Here is a 14,475-nt window from a genome sequence, read left to right as displayed (position 1 = left end):
TTCAATTATTCTACAGCTGGTTTATGATTTCGTTCTAATATATAAATACAGCAAGTAAAATTGTTAATAAAAACTTTTATAGCAAAAGTAACAAAACTCCAGCAAAAATATGCGAACATAAAAAGTCAAGTACGGCTTTGGATCAGTTGGTTAAGGTGCGCTGATTCTGAGCTTCATATTTGGCAGGACCCGAGTTCGATTCCTGGTACTTGCAGTCTCAAAAATAATTATTTACGAATAATTAAATATAAGAATTATTTCCTGATGAAGGGTATTTGGCAATACTCGAAACAGCTGTATGGTCAGCCAAAAATTCAATTAATTAAAATAATTTAAAAAAAAATAAATTTTTGTTGTTGTTTCATTTCTGTTCGAAAACCTCTTTAGTTAAATATTATTATCAAGAAGTTAGAGATGCAGTGCCAAAATAAAATTTCTTTTCAATTATTGAAGTAGGTATAGCAGAGAACTTTCAATTCCACAGCATCTTGTTAATACTTTAACTAAAATTATGATATAAAAAAACTTTTCCTATTTTCTCTTTATTTTAGAAACATCAATCAGATGGCTTTATTTATTGCGCTAATACTTTGCTTCTTCACTACTTTAACAATGTTAAACTTACTTAAACTGACGTTACTTATTTCGAGAGTTTTTAATTAGTACTATTACCATTAATATGAGTAATAGTGTCAATATACCTAAATGCGATATGAATATAATTCGGATCTAAACAGATTTTGAACCAAAACCTTCGATCTTTTAATGGAATCGAACCAAATCATTCTACCACTGATACAAGAGCTAGTAGTTCGTAAACAAAATCAATGGTTTAGAATATCGACTCACATAGTCGAAATATTTAGACATTGTAGGCCATAAAATAGTGAATAGAGTAAAAAAAATAAAAATACCAAATGCAGGAGGCGAAAATTTTTTGTCTGCTCCTCTCTACAATTTTGCAGGGTTCAGAGTCTAACTGTTTTCGTTGAGTTTTCTCCTAACTCTACTCATTTAGCTGTCTTATTCATTTGGTCTCTGGGATTTTAACTGCAATCAAGGTGTAAAAAGTAAAATAGGCAGAAATGAAATAGGTAGAAATGTTTTTCTTTGAACAGCACCGTTAGATTTTCTATCTGTGCAAAATATAAATTTATTTTACTATTAACAAGAGCCAGTTAAAATATATTGCGTGTAGGAATAAAGATTTCTACATGCTTATTGACTAATTCCATTCCAACTTATGTATATCATATTCGCTGGTGTCAGGGAAAGAAATACTTGAATACCTATTATGCTATTATGTTATTAATTTATTAATCATTTCACTCCCAATGTCCAATTTATAAATGACCCAATTGCATGTATTCATTAATCCATTCAGTTGGTTATACGACACAAAGCCACCATCCCACAATTACAAAAAATGTGGAATTTAAAATACTTTTAAGCGTATTGAGATGGCCATAACCCCTTTCACTTCATCTACCTACATTATCTATTCATTAAATGAAAACTAAGAGAAATATTTGTTGCTAAAAATATAAATTCATTGCACTGTACACAAAAAGACGAACAGGAATAGCTGAGGTTAGTAACATATAAGATGTAAAGAAGTCACAGATGGACGAAGTACAAGAAATAAAATTTTCGATACCTATTCACAAATAGGAAGAAAAAAGTTTACATGAAAGATTAGCTAAAATAGAAAATCCCTTAGTTGTTCAAAAAAATAAAAAATGAGGAACTTGCTAATTATGATTTTACCTATTTGCAAATAATGTTGAGCATAGCGTTTTAGAGTATGACATTTAAACTCCGTATGAACGTTAATTGAATTATGGTATAATGTTATACAAATATCTAAATTATGGCTCAGACAATTCTATAAATAAAATTATTTTATTTTAACTGCATTTTACTAATTCATTTGTATGAATTCAATCTTAACATTGTTATCCTTTTCATCACTCGAATATAAACGTTCACCGACATCATTTTAAGAAAAATTTTGAAGTACTTATAATGTGCAATACATATATATATATATATACATATAAGACTAACAATGTTTAAATAAAATAACCCATTTATCTCATATTTTGATAATAGAATGTTTACTAGTAGTTTTATTCTTCAATGTATTGTTATGAAAAATTGAAAATACTATTATGTATAAATAAAGATAAAAAAACAAATAAGATAAAGTTTTATCAAAATGCTTATTGACGATCAGTAGCCCGCAATTTTTCCTCCACAGCTTCTCGTGAAGCTTCAGAAAGATCAGTAGCTTGAATGTACTTTTGAACACCGACTAGGGACTTCTTCAAAGCAAAAAAAGAACTGGAATACAACATCTTCTTTTTAACCTTTAAAAAAAATAAATTACATTAAATTTTATAATACAATATTTAAAAACAAAAAACATTTCTCTTACTTTAGCAGAATCAGGACACCATGACATCAAGAATAATTTTTGTTTTTTAGAGCTTTCCCATGTGCCTTGACATTGATGCATGTACTCAAAATCGAACAGACCATAGCTATAAATAAATTACATACGAAAAAATAAACAGCTGTTATATTTTAATCACATATACATATAAAATTTATTATTTTATTATTACATTGAAAACAATGACGGCATGTGTTTTTAATCACAGCTTATGTATATATCGGAGATATCAATTTCAATTTTATTTTATTACTATTTCTTAGAATTTGTTTTATATTAATGGTGATAAATTAAAGGCAGATACATTGAACGTATCGAAACTTAAATGCTATTCTTTATACATATATATGTGAACATTTACTACAATTTTAAAAACTAAGTATTAAAGTAAAGTTACTACTTTAATAATTATATAATACTTCTGTAGTCCCTTTTAAGTGATCTGAATAGCACTTGATTGTCGAATTCGATAAATGGCTCCGAGGCGTAGCCCCGCCGTTCGTGAAACCCATCCAACCCCAAACCATTCTGACTCCCTAATCCCTCTCATATGTGCACATATATTCGTCTCGTAATTCCTTACTTGTTTTGTGTTTTATTGATCCTTACGAGTTACAACAAAAAAGTCAAACAATAATCTTAACTCAATTTAACTGTAGTTTTGTGCCACTAAAGTGGCAGAGCTCATTAAAATTTAGACTTAAATCACTATATACCCTTTTCTAGTACTCTCTACTTATCTTTCTCATCACAATTTCCAATTTCTATTCCTATACCCCACCGTGATAGGATTGATGCATTTTCTTATTGCTGTATTATACTCGATTCTACTAAGGCCATAATATTTTGCAACAAAAACTTTTGTAAAGTTAAAATTCGTTAAATTTTATCAAATGTATTATTGTTTTTATGTTGAATTATATATTTTTAGTTATATATTATATATTTTCAGTTATACATTATATATTTTTAGTTATATATTAAATACTTTTAGTTATATATTATATATTTTTAGTTATATATTAAATGCTTTTAGTTATATATTATATATTTTACTTCTAGAAGCGGTTGCAAACAATGATAAAAAAAATATTTGGTTTTAAAAAAGTTATACACCCAAGTGTTCTGCCGATTTAACAAGGATGTTTGTAAGAGAAATTTTTCAAATGTAATACAATTTTTACAAATATTATAAAAAAAGCAAACATAAAAACAAACTATTTACTTCTACAATGACATTAATTACTTATTAACTTATATTACTTGTATTATTAATATTAATGAGCATAAAACTGTGAATTAATAATAAATATATAAATTAATAATATAAGAAATTGTTAAGAATTTTTAGTAACGTTTAGTTTTCATCTTAAATCCATAGAAATTAAAAAAAAAGTTTATGGGCATGTGCGAGTTCGAGTAAATTGCAATTTCTTAGGGATTTTTTGCACTGCCCTTATATAAATATTTATTTATTGCATTTATTTATTATTTTTGATTTAAAGTTTTCAAATTTATTTATTAAACATCTTTTAACATTTTCACAATGGTAACATAATTTATCCTAATCGAAATTTTGGTAAATACCAACATTCGCGCCATACCGACATAATTTACTATTTTCCTCAATTTACTCGAACTCGCACACGACCTATATATGATTACTTACCGACACTCTCCGGGTCCACATTTTTGAATATCATCAAGAAATTGGTCATATTCGGCGTTACGATCACCTACAGTCTCTACATCAATTTGTTTTTCGTCACGAATATAAAAAATTACATATCGATGTTTCTTGCCCTTTTTAATTTCTTCGTATGTAGTCTTGCATACATCTAGCACAGTAACACCGGAAGCCTAAAGATTTAATACATCACTTATATTAATAATTTATCTTATTTTATTTTTATTAATGAGTAAATATTAATTGATTATTTTATTTCGAATCGAATAAGTTGTTTTTGGTTATGTTCGAAAAAATTTATACAAATGCGTATATATTATACATATATATATATAAATTACAACAAAAATAAACACTAACATTTTCATTTTGTAATTTGGGCCTACTGTAGGCATAAAAAAAAATATGCAATTAATAACTATAGAGTATGGGAGTTTGCATTCAATATAACTCTTATTAAACTCTACTTGTGTAAAATATGGTAGTTGGAATAAATAGGGTGTGGCAAATATTAACGCTGATAAAACGTAAAAAAAAATTCCAAATCATTTTTTAAAAAATATGAAATAAAGAAAGAAAAAAGCCTAAAATTTAAACAATGCTACATAATTAACGTGGGCGTGTCTATTTATAAAGCGCCTAATAAAATATTCATTAGAATGCTCATTTTTAAATAAAACTATTATCGCAAGGGTGCAAGCGATGCTACAAAAAAACAAAAAAATGCCCTTAAGATAGCAGCCTTGTTATTATATCTGAAATGTTTTTAAATCATAATAAGCTGTCTTTTTTCTTGTAAATATGCACAAAATGTATGGAGTACTTGCAAAATAATGAAGTATTGCTGATTCACAAGACAATACATGTGTATTATTTTTCACATGTATTTATAGCAACTTTACTCAATAATCGCAACGCACACATATACGTGCAATCAAACCCAGTAGAAAAAGTGGTCTTCGAAGACATTGTCTTCAAGACGGTCTTTGATACCGCGTCCGCATTTTCAAGCAAATTTGCAAAACAATCCCAGTAGAAAAAGTGGTCTTCGAAGACATTGTCTTCAAGACGGTCTTTGATACCGCGTCCGCATTTTCAAGCAAATTTGCAAAACAATTGCTCAAAACATGAATGTAAATACTCTTTCTTTGCTTTCTCTCTCATTTTTAGTGTTCATAGCAACGTATTTGAATTTTGCCTCAGATGACGCTATGTTTTATAAATGAAGTGACGCAATAATTTTGAAGTGTAGTAAATAAACATTTGTGAAATAAATATTAAAAAAATCAAAATGAATAAAGAAACAAAATCATTAAACTATGAAATATTAAAAAAAAGAAATTAAATCAAAACAAATGAAATATTGACTTAGTTCCTGGAAAATATATTGATATTAATATTAAAGACAATAATTCCAGTGAAAGTTGTTTAAGAAACAAAACAAAGGATGTTGAAAATAAAAAAACTAAAAACACTTGTGAAAAATTAGCTGTTATATTAAAAAAACACAGGATTAACAGGCATTGTGGTAATGATATTTTAGAACTCTTAAGATCAGAAGGTTTAATTGTACCAAAATCCTCTTCAACGCTTTTGAAAACATATAAAACTTCAACAATTGATGATAGCGAAATGCTATAAATTATTTTATATTAGTTTTAGTTAATTTTAGATATGCTAAGTTATATTAAGTTAATTATTTAAATTAATTTTCATTATGTTTACTAGTTTTTACTAGTTTATTTTTAATATCTTAATAAAATTTATAATAATTTATAATAAAATTTATAATTTACTTTTAAAACTTTTAATTTTGAATGTAATTTAAGAAATTATTATATAAAATAAATAAAAGTACAAAATACAACAATTTCTTTCTACTTATTTAAAGAGAAAATTGAAATTCATTTAAAATTTAAAGAGCGCAATAAAAGAGTAGAAATAAAAAAAAGGGTGAAAAAATTATATGAGCACTGCACTAAGAGCGCACAACTTTCTGTCGAATGCGTCCGTTATGCAAGACATGGTCTTCGAGACGGTCTTCGAGACAGGTACACAAAAATTCATTGAAGACATTTGGCTAATTTGTATGAAAGTGTCTTCAAAGACCGTCATACATTTGGATCGATCGGTCTTCATGTATGTATCCATGTCTTGAAGACGTCTTCGATGACGGATCGATCCGTTTTCTACTGGGTTATGTCTATCTGTCTTGCCTTATTATCCCAACAATACTATAGTATTTTCCGGCAAGTTTCGTTGTACATACATATACCAACATTAATTTTACACATTTATACCAAAATATATGATTTTTGGAATATATTTAATATTTAAAAAATTGCTCCCACACATTTTTTTAGCACAAAATATAAATTATTATGTATACATATATTTTTACTAAAAATAACATACCATTTTGAAGTTTCTGCAAACCTAAGAGAACTAACAAACTTTTAGCGTGAATAAACGTATACACTCAACGTCCTATGTCGGCGAACAAGATCAAATACACATAAAGCCACAAAGGCTTTTTAATGGTATCAAACAAAATCTATCTGATATGGATGCCACATTAACAAAAATTTTTCCATACACAAAAATCCGATAAACATTCCAACCATTGTAGGTATTTTTAGTTTTACACAATGTGATTTCTATACTGGTTTATGTGATATATAGATAGGTTAATAATATAAAATTAACATTAACTTCTCAAAACTCATTTAATATTAATTTTTATTTTACATATCTTGAAATATATTCCCTAATTAAAATTTATTTCTGATTTAATTTTATATAAAATGTTACTTAAAAATCAACTTAAAAGTTTAATTGATGCAATCATTTCAAACTTTTTTATAAGTATTCAATTAATTAGTTAAAAATTAATTTACTTCTCATAAAAAAGAATTAATTCTGAAAGTGTTACTACGTTTACGCAAATCTTGAAATCACTTTTAAAACTGATTTTAAAATTAGTTTTTAAAGCATTTACCCACAAGAATTAAAAGCACTTTTAAGATAGCTGTCAATCAGTCAGCTGTTCAGCGGTGTTGATTTTAAACATTCTAAAAAATTTTAGAGTAACACTTCAAATTATTTTACTTTTATAGCAAAAGAAAAATATTATAATCAAAATAGCGGAAAAATATAATACAACAACAATGAAGATTTTAGGAATATCCCGTATAAAATTTACAAAATTACGAGAAATACGATTACAACTCTTTAAAAAAAATGACAAAACTTTCGATTTATATTTCTTGGCGAACTATTTCATAAATATGGTGTAAATAGTGTATATTTCTTGTCGTCCAACAAGTTTACTATTAATTATCTGCAAATACTTTAATTAAATACTTTTCTCTTCTTTTATCCAATTTTGTCTTTTTATTTCCCTTTTTTCTCGATGTTTTAAGTTTTTTTTTGTCAACAGTGTTATTTGTCATAAAATTCATATACCTATTGACAGTTAACAGTTGACAATTCAGCTGTTTAGGTACTGAATTTCAAATCGATATTAAGAGCCTTAAAACAACTTTTAAGGCTCGCGTAAACGGAATGTGTATTTATGAAAGTGCATGTGTACTGCAAATAGAGCTGCCAGATAAATTTGATTTAACTGATTAATCAGATTTTATAAAAGCTGTCCTGAATCAAGTTTAAACTCACATGCTTACGGTTCTCTACTTCATGTTTTACTTCATAACTATTTTGTTTAATACACTGGATCTATATAATAGGAAATATTCGAGCAACATTAGTGTTTAAATATGTTCAACGGACTCGCTGTGCTTATGATAAATGTTCGATTACAAGTATACTCGATCTTTATAATGGTTGAAACTTCGATAAGCTTGAATAATATTTGAAATACATTAGAGTAGACACTGCCAAATAAAGCGTAAACAATACATTTTATATATAAAAACCATCTATTTTCATCTGACACATCTCTATTGAAAACAATAGTTTATATTAGGAATTTAGTTTCTTTCGTCAAAACGGACGTTAAAAATCAAATTTATATATACATATATAATTAAATAAATAATAAATTAGTAATGTGGAAATTTTTAAGCAATAGTACATTCACACTGTCTCATTAAAGTACTTGCTCGTTTAAATTAATGAGTGAACGTTCACATTATAATGAGTTCATTTATGCAGCTGATAGAACTTTTATAAACTTTACTTAATAATATATCACACAAAAAAATAAAATATATAATTGATATATTTAATTACTTATATACATTTTATGTATCAACTACATATTTAAATTATAAAACCTCAGATTTTTATATATATACCGGGCTTAGGTCGTTTATTTAACACATAGGTTTATAAAAATGTTTTTTTTATAAAACAATTAAAAAATTTTTACACTTTTTTCCAACTGTGTTAAATGTTTAAATTTATTTAATTTTTATACAAAAATTATATTAATACAAATATTTCGGTCTACTTCGTAGACCATCTTCAGTGTATATAAAAGATTACATATTTAATTATATGTAAATAAACATATAAACATACAATCAAAACAAAAACCAAAAATGACAAACATTGTTGTCTCTTTCAATGTTTGACATTTTTAACATTTAAATTTATTTGAACAAAAGCAAAACATTAATTTAAAAAAAAAAACAATAAAATTGAAATTTAAATCAAAAATAAATATACGAAAATTAAATTGGTAACAATGGAAGATAAATTAAAAACTTTTTTTATATAAAACTATAAATTTATATTAAATTTTTTATTTATGGTTAATCAGAGACCTGTAAATTTGTGCAAGACCCTCTGTGTCTTTTTTGTAGTTTAGTCTCTGATTGTCTGGAACTTCAATAATATGTAACATTTCAAGCATTAGCCTACGTCTGTAATTAGGGTCTTTGTTGATGATCTGTACTTCTTCAAAATTTGGAGTATGGTTCATCATAGAGCAATGGGTTGCTAATGCTGTCTTTTGGTCAACGGGAGTTGTTGAAGTAGACCGAAATATTTGTATTAATATAATTTTTGTATAAAAATTAAATAAATTTAAACATTTAACACAGTTGGAAAAAAGTGTAAAAATTTTTTAATTGTTTTAAAAAAAACATTTTTATAAACCTATGTGTTAAATAAACGACCTAAGCCCGGTATATATATAAAAAACTAATTAAATATCGGTCGTAATACCAATTTATTAAAACCTCAGATTTTAATAAATATTTACTTCCTCAAGGCATGTTTACATCTTACTTATAAAACATATGACACATATATCAAATTTCCATCATTTCCCTTGTTGGAAATTTATGCTTTGATGAGCAAAACCGCCTAAATGGGACAGTGTGAATGTGGTATAACTCATAATCAAGCTTAAAAAATTAATTAATATAAGTTATATATATTATTTTAATATATTGTAAACATTTATGTATTTGTAATCTTATTTAATATACTTACAATTCCCAATTTTTCGTAGATATTCGAAATCATGATTACACAACTATTTTTATTGTTGATTAATTCAATTAACTTTATTATGCCAAATGGTAAATTTTGCTATTTTGAAGAGGTAGGTATCTCAACTTGGCAGCTATAAAGATTTAAATGAAACAATATTATTAAGAAAGTAAACATAACAGCGGCTTATTTAAAAATTGTTTTACTTGAACAGTCCAATGAAGTTCTTAACGTTAATCTAGAATATTGTTTTATTATAAATTCATTTTCAGCTTGATTTTCATGTGCAAGTTTTTTTTTTGACTTTAAGAATTTTCAATTAAAAATTTTGATTTAAACAGCAAATTTAAATATTAACAAAAAATTTTTGAAATATTACTTTACATATTTTTGATAAGTTAAATCATACTATCTAAGTTTATGTTTATATTCTTATAACAGAGTTTTTAGTTTAAATTTTGTGATAAAGTATGTTACTTGGCAAGAGCCAACTAATATGTAGTTATTACATATTGTAAAATTAATTTATACTAAAAAAAAAAAGAAAATCTGATTTTAGATGTCTAACGCTAATATTGTTTATTTATATTTATTTAATTATAGTTTGAAAAATTTTTGGTTTCTCTTAAAACCTGGCTTAGTATGGCCTTAGTATGGCCATTGCAATGGCCTAGGAACGATTGCGTTTTTTACGAAAACAAATGGTAATATATATTATTTTTCATTTAGTGATTATAAATTCTTCATTTGTTTCAAAAATTCGGAATGTTATGTTCTGTAAACATCATTTGGCTTGTATTACTCTTGACTATAAACCTACGCTTGGTAAGCCTCTCGGACTGTGGTGCTCGCTAGATTGAATTGGGTGTCTGCAATTTTTTCTTTTACTCAATGATGTCTAAGGGCCATATTATGCAGAGTCTCGGGCACTTCAAAGTTCGCTCTTTCGGGCTATGCCGAAAATGAATGTTATGCAGTGTCACACCAGTATTGCCAATTTTGTATTTTTACTACTTTTAAAACGAAATATTTATTTTTACTCTAAATTTAAAACGAAATATAGATATGCTCACTTTCATTTTGCAACAAAAAATAACTAGCAAGAAAAAACTCATAGAGGCTGTAATAATGTTAACTTATTATTATATTATCTTATAATAATTGTTAACAGTTCTTAACAGTACTTATGCCTTTCTTTAAAATCGGAAAGTGTAATAATTATATTATTAGCGATTTATAAAAAAGGCTGTGTTGCTTGTTCTAGGATACTTAATAAACTTTTATTCAAACCAGGTGGAAAATATATGCAATAGTTTTCTAAATTTTTATAAATCGATTTTCTAGCGCTATACAAAATTTCAACACTTTTCGTATATGTTCAAAGAATGTCTCTGGAACTTTCTATACAGATGATAATATTTACCAAAACGTTTTCTGTTTTTGTTTACTACGGCTTTATATAGTAAACACTTTATATAAGGTTTCACTAAACAAATTGAAATGAACTGTTTGTTTGCAATTTGTTAATCAATCAGGCGTTTAGCCTTCCATTATAAGACTATTTGGATTTTTTTTATAGCTGCCGATTAAGCTGCTTATCCACACCCTTAAATAACTTTAATTCGAAAAACAAGCAAAACTAGGCTAAAAGCTTTCAGCTTTGCTTTGATCTTAGTTAACAGGAACAGTATTCCAACTTGGATGTTGCCAAAATTAAATGCCCAAAGATTGTACTAGGTAATAAACTTTAAGAATAATATAAGTACTTGGGGGAGCACCACTGTGGTTGTGGTTGTTATTTCCTACAAATTTTACTGCTATGAAATAAAATATATTGTTCGGGAGTAATAAAATTTGGTTGAGAATATAAATTATTATTTGAAACCTATTAATCACAGAGATAATAAAGTTGAGTTATAGTATTTTTGACTATAATATTAAATTTTTTTAATTATATTTTCTAAACAATATTCTCAAGAAACCTATGTAAAGATAAGCGAATAAAGCACGGTCTTATGCGTTTATAGGCCTTTTCGGTGTCTCGGAAGCATGGCAAAAAACAGCAACTTCCTGGTCTATACTGGCTAAAATGTACGCAAAACAACAACACTATTTTCTCTACATCGGTCATTAAAAAAAAAGTGTTACCAATATTAGTTGGAAATTCCAACGAATATTGCAATCTTGTGTCAAAAATTACATGTAAATAAAAATTCAAATTTCATAAATTTGATAATTGGAAAAAAAAGGAAAATTTCAGTTTTTTATTTTGTAATTTTCAATATTTTTACCATTCCTTTTAATTTTGTATTCATTTTCATTTTCAATTTATGTTATTTTTATAAAAAATGTTGTTTGTTTGCGTTATGTGCACATATGCAAGAATTGCTATTTACAAAAAACTTAACACTTGACAGATTGCAACAGTGATGCCAATTTCTCGGTTAGCGAATATAGGCGAACATGCATTTTTTGCCATACTTGCGAGCAACCGAAAACGCCTATTATTAGTGTTTTCGCCATTCTTATGTTTATATGTAATTTATCTGATTTTAACAACTTTTTTGTAAATCATATAGTATATATGATATAGTATAGTAAAATATAGTATATATATTAAACATTTATTATAAATATATATATGTATGTTTATATTTTATTTATTACAATTGTGACATACAAAGTGTATATATTTATTGCCGTATGCATATGATAAGTTCAAAATGCGTGGTATGTAGCAGAAGACAATTATTAATTGCCAAGTACCCTGTGGTTTGTTCTTTATTTAACATTTGTTGTGTTATCGATTACAGATACCACTGAACCCGAAACTGTCTCTTGTTTTCTTTCTTTTATAGGCTAACTTTTGCTATGACGGTATGTTTCGTGCAAAGTTTAAATAAAAATCTGTAAACATCACGCATCTTATAGCGAATTAAGAAATGATTTTAAGTAAAAATTTTAATTTAAGTATTTTGATCTTTTCTACTTTTATATTTTGTATGTGATGGACAGCCAGCAGTAGTACAAGAGAAAAAAAAGATCAAGCGCGATCCGGCTAAAAATCCGATGCGATCCGTTAGATTTTCTATCTGTGCAAAATATAAATTTATTTTACTATTAACAAGAGCCAGTTAAAATATATTGCGTGTAGGAATAAAGATTTCTACATGCTTATTGACTAATTCCATTCCAACTTATGTATATCATATTCGCTGGTGTCAGGAAAAGAAATACTTGAATACCTATTATGCTATTATGTTATTAATTTATTAATCATTTCACTCCCAATGTCCAATTTATAAATGACCCAATTGCATGTATTCATTAATCCATTCAGTTGGTTATACGACACAAAGCCACCATCCCACAATTACAAAAAATGTGGAATTTAAAATACTTTTAAGCGTATTGAGATGGCCATAACCCCTTTCACTTCATCTACCTACATTATCTATTCATTAAATGAAAACTAAGAGAAATATTTGTTGCTAAAAATATAAATTCATTGCACTGTACACAAAAAGACGAACAGGAATAGCTGAGGTTAGTAACATATAAGATGTAAAGAAGTCACAGATGGACGAAGTACAAGAAATAAAATTTTCGATACCTATTCACAAATAGGAAGAAAAAAGTTTACATGAAAGATTAGCTAAAATAGAAAATCCCTTAGTTGTTCAAAAAAATAAAAAATGAGGAACTTGCTAATTATGATTTTACCTATTTGCAAATAATGTTGAGCATAGCGTTTTAGAGTATGACATTTAAACTCCGTATGAACGTTAATTGAATTATGGTATAATGTTATACAAATATCTAAATTATGGCTCAGACAATTCTATAAATAAAATTATTTTATTTTAACTGCATTTTACTAATTCATTTGTATGAATTCAATCTTAACATTGTTATCCTTTTCATCACTCGAATATAAACGTTCACCGACATCATTTTAAGAAAAATTCTGAAGTACTTATAATGTGCAATACATATATATATATATACATATAAGACTAACAATGTTTAAATAAAATAACCCATTTATCTCATATTTTGATAATAGAATGTTTACTAGTAGTTTTATTCTTCAATGTATTGTTATGAAAAATTGAAAATACTATTATGTATAAATAAAGATAAAAAAACAAATAAGATAAAGTTTTATCAAAATGCTTATTGACGATCAGTAGCCCGCAATTTTTGCTCCACAGCTTCTCGTGAAGCTTCAGAAAGATCAGTAGCTTGAATGTACTTTTGAACACCGACTAGGGACTTCTTCAAAGCAAAAAAAGAACTGGAATACAACATCTTCTTTTTAACCTTTAAAAAAAATAAATTACATTAAATTTTATAATACAATATTTAAAAACAAAAAACATTTCTCTTACTTTAGCAGAATCAGGACACCATGACATCAAGAATAATTTTTGTTTTTTAGAGCTTTCCGATGTGCCTTGACACTGATGCATGTACTCAAAATCGAACAGACCATAGCTATAAATAAATTACATACGAAAAAATAAACAGCTGTTATATTTTAATCACATATACATATAAAATTTATTATTTTATTATTACATTGAAAACAATGACGGCATGTGTTTTTAATCACAGCTTATGTATATATCGGAGATATCAATTTCAATTTTATTTTATTACTATTTCTTAGAATTTGTTTTATATTAATTGTGATAAATTAAAGGCAGATACATTGAACGTATCGAAACTTAAATGCTATTCTTTATACATATATATGTGAACATTTACTACAATTTTAAAAACTAAGTATTAAAGTAAAGTTACTACTTTAATAATTATATAATACTTCTGTAGTCCCTTTTAAGTGATCTGAATAGCACTTGATTGTCGA

The 14,475-nt window shown here is 26.5% G+C and overlaps 2 protein-coding genes across 2 annotated transcripts; both read right to left on the bottom strand.

Moving 5' to 3' along the window:
* Positions 1-2,089: 2,089 nt before the first annotated feature.
* Positions 2,090-9,952, bottom strand: LOC119662489 (cofilin/actin-depolymerizing factor homolog; the record flags this gene model as incomplete). The annotated part of the gene is given in 5 exon segments (XM_038072118.1): positions 2,090-2,369; positions 2,438-2,543; positions 4,125-4,315; positions 9,603-9,735; positions 9,809-9,952. Coding segments are annotated over 4 exon segments (477 nt in total). The 3' UTR covers positions 2,090-2,222.
* A 3,693-nt stretch (positions 9,953-13,645) lies between these two features.
* On the bottom strand, positions 13,646-14,159 carry LOC119689867 (cofilin/actin-depolymerizing factor homolog). Its single transcript, XM_038104798.1, has 2 exons — positions 13,994-14,159; positions 13,646-13,925 (listed from the first exon to the last, which is right to left on the bottom strand). The coding sequence occupies exons 1-2, from the start codon at positions 14,072-14,074 to the stop codon at positions 13,779-13,781; spliced, it is 228 nt and encodes a 75-aa protein (XP_037960726.1). The 5' UTR covers positions 14,075-14,159; the 3' UTR covers positions 13,646-13,778.
* Between the last annotated feature and the right edge of the window lie 316 nt (positions 14,160-14,475).

This window comes from Teleopsis dalmanni, chromosome X (genome assembly GCF_002237135.1).
Source record: "Teleopsis dalmanni isolate 2A chromosome X, ASM223713v2, whole genome shotgun sequence".
Lineage (NCBI taxonomy): Eukaryota > Metazoa > Arthropoda > Insecta > Diptera > Diopsidae > Teleopsis > Teleopsis dalmanni.
Note: the sequence above shows the minus strand (reverse complement) of the source record. Positions and strands in the feature narration are given on the sequence as shown.